Genomic DNA, 7,307 nt, shown 5'->3' on the forward strand with positions numbered 1-7,307 from the left:
TACTGGCCTGGGTGGTCGAGGGCAGGGGGAGACGGGGAAGGCAGGGAGGGTCTTCCTCCAGCGTTTGAGGGGAGGGAAACCCCCCTAAAAATCAGTCTGTCTGAATTTTTTTGCAGATTATACCTTGTGGCCTTTTTGGGTGGACACCCACGTGGACCCCCCCTTCCACAAAAATAGGTGAGGGGAAAAAATTGGGGAGAGGTCTCTGGCCGGTAAATATTGTCGTTTTTCTTTTCTTAAAAACCGAGAAAAGGAATTGGCTCTAAAGTATCTAAAACAGTTTTTTTTTCCTCAATAATAGTGACTTTGGAACTAATGGACTTCAACTCCCAGTATTCCTCAATCAGCCAAATTGAAAAGTCCACCTATTGAATTCTGGGAGTTGAAGTCCATTCATGCTGGCTAGAGAATTCTGCGAATTGAAGTCCATTCATGCTGGCTAGAGAATTCTGGGAATTGAAGTCCATTCATGCTGGCTAGAGAATTCTGGGAGTTGAAGTCCATCATGCTGCCTAGAGAATTCTGGGAGTTGGTCCATTCATGCTGGCTAGAGAATTCTGGGAGTTGGTCCATTCATGCTGGCTAGAGAATTCTGGGCTTTTGAAGTCCATTTAGTTTTGCTAGAGAATTCTGGGAGTTGAAGTCCATCATGCTGGCTAGAGAATTCTGGGAATTGAAGTCCATTCATGCTGGCTAGAGAATTCTGGACTTCATTTAGTGAAGTCATTTAGGCTTGCTAGGGAATTCTGGGAATTGAAGTCCACCGAAGTCCACCGATACTGACTGTGGCATTCTGGGAATTAAAGTCCATGCATGCTGGCTAGGGAATTCTGCGGTGAAAATGACCCTTCCTACTATAGTCAGAAGTTAAGGACTATGGGTAGTATTTTGGTCTTGGGTAGGAAACAAGCTAAGTCCATTTTGTGCCTGAATTCTTCCCAGCGATGGGTCTGTGCAAGACCAGAATCAACGGCCTGTCCGTCTCTACCCGGAAGTGCCAGAAGTGCTGCACCTGTTGGACAGCGAAGGGATCGCCATGGCAGCTGCCTCTCGGTAAATCGGGGCCTTGCTCTCTTAAAACCTTCCCCGCTAATACAGGCCACCCGTCCTTGCACCCACCACTGTGGTGAATAAACCACATACAAGTAGTCCTCGACTTACAACGGTTTGTTTAGTGGCCGTTCGGAACTATAGTGGCATTGAAATCAGTGCCTTGAGACCATTTTTTCACACTTAACGCCCTCTGTGGCATTCCGACGCTTGGCAGCTTGACTCGTATTTACGATGGTCACAGCATCGGGGTCATATAATCCCCTTTTGCTACTTCCGACCAGCGAAGTCAATGGGGAAGCTGGACTCACTTAACAACCGTGTGACTAACATATCCACGGCAGGGATTCACTTAACGATGATGGCAAGAAAAATGGTAAAACAGGGCAGAACTCACTTAATAAAAGCTTCAGCGGCTCAGTTGTGGTCATAAGTCAAGGACTCCTTGGAATCTTAGCCCCTGGGTATTTTTCTGGCTCACAGGGAGTCCTCCAGTTACAACTACTTCTTTAGCCGACCATTCGGAGTTACAGCTACACTGGAAAAACCCACTTAAGGACTAGTCCTTCATCTTAAAACCATTGCAGCATCTGAGCAGCCATGTGATCAAAATTCGAGCGCCATCTTGTCACCAATTGGGACCCTCCCAGCCGACTTCGGTCAGGCATCAATGGGGAAAGGAGTTGGATTCATTTAACGACTTCATGATTCACTTAATGGCACTGATTCGCTTAACAACCTTGGCAAAAAAAAAAGAATCAAGTGGCAATTCTCTTAGCAACCCATAGCAATGGAAATTCCCATCCCATTTGAGCTCTTTAGTCGAAGGCTAGCTGTATTTTAAATTCCTGAAATCGCAGACGGTCGCTAGATAAATGCTGGCATGATGAGGCAAGCATTTTAGAGCATGGGCAGAGAGCCAGCGGGAACATTTTGCAGCCCGCCAAAGAACGGGCATAAAATTGCAAAAGAAACAAGTGGAAAACTGAAAATCTGGAAATCAGAACAGATGTTAAGATTTTAGAAGGCCAGGAAGAGTGTAAGACACACTCCAAGTGAATAGTATTTATTTTTGTATTACATTGATATGAATTAAAAATGGGTCTTGCGGTAGCCTAGAGTGGAGCTCTCGCCTCACAATCAGGGTCCTGTGAGTTCAATCCTAGGTAGAGGCAGATATTTCTTTCTCCGGGCACAATGAGAATATATTTGCTGAACTAAACTCCCTATTGGCAACAGGAAGGGCATCCGGACAGTAAACATTCAGTTCCATTCATTTGGCTAGACTCCATCCTACAAGGGATTATGGGGTCATTAAAAGAAGATATTAATTATTGATATTAATTAAAAATATATTTAAATACTTGGTGGCCTGTAAGCTAAAGTGCTGGCCAGAAGCTACAAAAAGCAAATGGCTGGGGAATTCTGGGAATTGAAGCCCCTGGGTCTTAAAATAGCCAAGGTTGTGGACTGTCTTACACCATCATTTGATAGGGCTCGCATTCAGATAACACACTATCCCAGTTTAGGACGATCTCAGCTAGTATTCGGAGAACAGCTTTCTGACAATCCCAGTTTGTTTGTTGAAGGGCACGTTTCTGTACCTGGTGGGGATTCCAAAAAGAAACAGGCTTCCTTTAGCAAACTGAGTTAAGCATGTTGTGTGAACGTATCCTATTTGGGATAAAAATTGGTCCCTGTTGTGGGATCACATCTCAAGCATCTGATCTTTCCCCTCCCAGGACAGGCGAGATCCAAGGAGCCAGACAACTGTTAGATCTTTTCGGCTTAAATCGCTACTTTCGCTACACTGAAATTTACCCTGGCAGTAAAACCACCCATTTCCAAAGGTAAAAACAAAAACTTGGGAGTCTTTGTTTATCCCTGGATTTGGGAGAGGTGGAAGGGGAAATGGGAACAGACTGATATCAAATCCAAAATCTATCTTCACCTCATTTCGCCTTCTGCTCTCTTCTCAACACAAAGTAATTTATATATTGTGCCTACCGTCCCTGTTTTATTGTCCCGATTTATTTGTATTTACTTCATTTGTTCATGTTTATTTTCATACTTATACCTGCTATTTTGACGAACCAACAAATAAATAGAATAAATAAAATCAATCATCCCTTGCGGGGTGGACTCTGGTCAACTAAATGGAGCTGGGTGGGCAAACATTTAACCAGGTTTGTGTAAGGTCTCCTGTGTTCAGAGGGTGGTGGGGGTGTCAGACAAGAACACCTCAGAAGTCCCTTCCGGACCTATAATTCTCCATTCCATGCTCCCCTTGTGTCCTCTCCAGGTTGAATCAACAGAGTGGAATCCCGTTTCATCGAATGCTGTTCTTTGATGACGAAAGCCGGAATATTCATGACGTCGGCACGCTAGGTATCCTTAAAAGATAGGTGCATGATCGGACTCTAGAACCTTCAATTCTTGAAGCAACCCCTCGGCTTAATTGTTCTAGATCCATGTGTGAAACAGGGTAACTAAAATGAGAGTTGACTGTCCCTGTTCATAGGACACACCGAATCAAGATAATTTTCTTCAGCCTAGTAAACCAATCCTTGCAACTGGCAAAGTTAGGCTGGTGAGTTCTAGACCCGCCTTAAGCATGAAAGGCAGCTGGGTGACATTGGGCCAATCACTAGGAGACAGGAGTTCTAGTCCCGCCCTAAGCATGAAAGGCAGCTGCGTGACTGGGCCAATCACTAGGAGACAGGAGTTCTAGTCCCGCCTTAAGCATGAAGGGCAGCTGGGTGACTTTAGGCCAATCACTAGGAGACAGGAGTTCTAGTCCCGCCTTAAGCATGAAATGCAGCTGGGTGACATTGGGCCAATCACTAGGAGCCAGGAGTTCTAGTCCCGCCCTAAGCATGAAAGGCAGCTGCGTGACTGGGCCAATCACTAGGAGACAGGAGTTCTAGTCCCGCCTTAAGCATGAAAGGCAGCTGGGTGACATTGGGCCAATCACTAGGAGCCAGGAGTTCTAGTCCTGCCTTAAGCATGAAGGGCAGGTGGGTGACTTTAGGCCAATCACTAGGAGACAGGAGTTCTAGTCCCGCCTTAAGCATGAAATGCAGCTGGGTGACATTGGGCCAATCACTAGGAGCCAGGAGTTCTAGTCCCGCCTTAAGAATGACGGGCAGCTTGGTGTCTGGGCCAATCACAAGGAGACAGGAGTTCCAGTCCCACCTTAAGCATGAAAGGCAGCTGGATCACTTCGGGCCAATCACGAGGAGGCAGGAGTTCTAGTCCCGCCTTAAGCATGAAATGCAGCTGGGTGACATTGGGCCAATCACGAGGAGCCAGGAGTTCTAGTCCCGCCTTAAGAATGACGGGCAGCTTGGTGTCTGGGCCAATCACAAGGAGACAGGAGTTCCAGTCCCACCTTAAGCATGAAAGGCAGCTGGATCACTTCGGGCCAATCACGAGGAGGCAGGAGTTCTAGTCCCGCCTTAAGCATGAAATGCAGCTGGGTGACATTGGGCCAATCACGAGGAGCCAGGAGTTCTAGTCCCGCCTTAAGAATGACGGGCAGCTTGGTGTCTGGGCCAATCACTAGGAGACAGGTTTTCTAGTCCCGCCCTAAGCATGTAAGGCAGCTGGGTGACATTGGGCCAATCACTGTGGGGAGACAGGAGTTCTATTCCCACCTTAAGCATGAAAGGCAGCTGGATGACTTTGGGCCAATCATTAGAAGACATGAATTCCAGTCCCGCCCTAAGCATGAAAGGCAGCTGCGTGACTGGGCCAATCACTAGGAGACAGGAGTTCCAGTCCCACCTTAAGCATGAAAGGCAGCTGGATCACTTTGGGCCAATCACGAGGAGACAGGAGTTCTAGTCCCGCCTTAAGCATGAAATGCAGCTGGGTGACATTGGGCCAATCACGAGGAGCCAGGAGTTCTAGTCCCGCCTTAAGAATGACGGGCAGCTTGGTGTCTGGGCCAATCACTAGGAGACAAGTTTTCTAGTCCCGCCCTAAGCATGAAAGGCAGCTGGGTGACATTGGGCCAATCACTGGGGGGAGACAGGAGTTCTATTCCCACCTTAAGTATGAAAGGCAGCTGGATGACTTTGGGCCAATCATTAGAAGACATGAGTTCTAGTCCCGCCTTAAGCATGAAATGCAGCTGGGTGACATTGGGCCAATCACGAGGAGACAGGAGTTCTAGTCCCGCCTTAAGCATGAAAGGCAGCTTGGTGACCGGGCCAATCACCAGGAGACAGGAGTTCTAGTCCCGCCTTAAGCATGAAATGCAGCTGGGTGACATTGGGCCAATCACCAGGAGACAGGAGTTCTAGTCCTACCTTAAGTATGAAAGGCAGCTGGGTGACATTGGGCCAATCACCAGGAGACAGGAGTTCCAGTCCCACCTTAAGCATGAAAGGCAGCTGGATGACTTTGGGCCAATCATTAGAAGACATGAGTTCCAGTCCCACCTTAAGCATGAAAGGCAGCTGGATCACTTTGGGCCAATCACGAGGAGACAGGAGTTCTAGTCCGCCTTAAGCATGAAATGCAGCTGGGTGACATTGGGCCAATCACGAGGAGACAGGAGTTCTAGTCCCGCCTTAAGCATGAAAGGCAGCTTGGTGACCGGGCCAATCACCAGGAGACAGGAGTTCTAGTCCCGCCTTAAGCATGAAATGCAGCTGGGTGACATTGGGCCAATCACCAGGAGACAGGAGTTCTAGTCCTACCTTAAGTATGAAAGGCAGCTGGGTGACATTGGGCCAATCACCAGGAGACAGGAGTTCTAGTCCTACCTTAAGTATGAAATGCAGCTGGGTGACACTGGGCCAATCACCAGGAGACAGGAGTTCTAGTCCCACCTTAAGTATGAAAGGCAGGTGGGTGACTTTGGGCCAATCACCAGGAGATAGGGAGTTCTTGTCCCGCCTCAGCTGTGAAAGTGGGATGGGTGTCTTCGGGCCAATCCCTCTCTCTCAGGCCAACCCACCTCACAGGGTTGTTGTTGTGGGGAAAATAGGAGGAATGAATATCAGTCACATTTGCCACCTTTGGTTACTTCTAGAGTAATAAAAGTGGGATCAAAATGTTCTAAATGAATATAAATATTGTGATACCCAAAGGGAAGGTTGGTGTCTGAGCTAATATAGGGGAACTACCGTATGATTCTAAGATCTCCAGGTGAGGCTAGTCCTCACCCCCCACACCCCTTTACTTGATCAACTCTTCAAAGGAACCACAGTCTCGAAATAAGTAACTTACCGCCGTTCCTCACGCTTACAACGGTCTCAACACTGCTGCAGCCCCATAAATGGTGATCGAAGCACTTGGCGAACGTTGTGTACAAACAATGCTCACCGTGTCCCACACAGTCAATCGCCATTCGCCACCTTCCCAGCCAGCTTCCAACAAACCAAGTTACCGGGGAAGCTTGAGGGATATGGCAAGTCGAGCTCTCATGATATCTCTCATAACGACCGCTGCAAAAAAGTTGCAAAATCAGGCGCGGTCATGTGAATGCCTCATTGACAGACCATGCCTTTTAAACAACGAATTCCCCGGTCCCTCTGGCAGTCGTAAGTCGGGGACTACCTGTAAAGAAAACCGCAGGTTTGAAACCAGTGGCCTCTGTTCCTTGTGAGGAGGTTAAAGAAAGCTAAATTGATAGGGAGTGATAACGTTTTCCTGTTGTTTTTTCTTAGGAGTTGTGTGCGTTCCTGTCCCAAGAGGCATGACTCTTTCTCTCCTCAAAGAAGGCTTAGAGAGCTTCGCACGATGTTCAAACTCTCTTCCTGCCAACAAAGTTTAAACCTGGATCTCCTTCGGTTCCTCTCATGGAAAATATCGGCTGGGGATTATGGACGCTACCTACTTACGTGGTGCAGCGTCTTCTACCAGTTTTATCCTTAAAAAGAGTTTTTCCGTCCTGTGACTACAAAAGACCCGAGATTTTCCAAACAGGGCCCCTTTAAGACATGTGGACTTCAACTCCCAGAATTCCCCAGACAGCACGGAATTCTGGAAGTTGAAGTCCACACATCTTAAAGGGGCCAGGTTGGGGAAAATCCTTGCATTAGACCAGCAAAGCATTCGTGTTTGTGACTTCCATCCCAATAAAAACTGGGGAAAAAAATCTATTTTTCCATTTAGCGCAAGGACTGGGGACAATTGATCAGGTTTAAAGGATGGTTTTAGTCACCCCGGATTGCATCACCTGACCTCCGAAAGATAATAAAAACAGCTAAAGAGTCCCAAAAACACCTTTATCTTCTTTTTTCTTT

The 7,307-nt window shown here is 47.3% G+C and overlaps 1 protein-coding gene across 1 annotated transcript; it reads left to right on the plus strand.

Moving 5' to 3' along the window:
- The first annotated feature begins 3 nt into the window (after positions 1-3).
- Positions 4-7,009, plus strand: MDP1 (magnesium dependent phosphatase 1). Its single transcript, XM_087915888.1, has 5 exons — positions 4-177; positions 943-1,053; positions 2,793-2,900; positions 3,353-3,438; positions 6,729-7,009. Exons 2-5 carry the CDS (start codon positions 1,037-1,039, stop codon positions 6,833-6,835), a joined length of 318 nt encoding a protein of 105 aa, XP_087772014.1. The 5' UTR covers positions 4-177; positions 943-1,036; the 3' UTR covers positions 6,836-7,009.
- The last annotated feature ends 298 nt before the right edge of the window (positions 7,010-7,307 follow it).

This window comes from Pseudonaja textilis, chromosome Z (assembly GCF_049901715.1).
Source record: "Pseudonaja textilis isolate UNSWEBS1 chromosome Z, rPseTex1.2, whole genome shotgun sequence".
NCBI classification, from domain to species: Eukaryota; Metazoa; Chordata; class Lepidosauria; order Squamata; family Elapidae; genus Pseudonaja; species Pseudonaja textilis.

What these genes read in the sequence shown, in the direction of transcription:
- MDP1 (XM_087915888.1), top strand. An exon ending in AAAACCACCCATTTCCAAAG is followed by an intron (nt 2,901 to 3,352) that starts GTAAAAACAAAA and finishes TGTCCTCTCCAG; the next exon opens with GTTGAATCAACAGAGTGGAA. An exon ending in TCATGACGTCGGCACGCTAG is followed by an intron (nt 3,439 to 6,728) that starts GTATCCTTAAAA and finishes GTTTTTTCTTAG; the next exon opens with GAGTTGTGTGCGTTCCTGTC.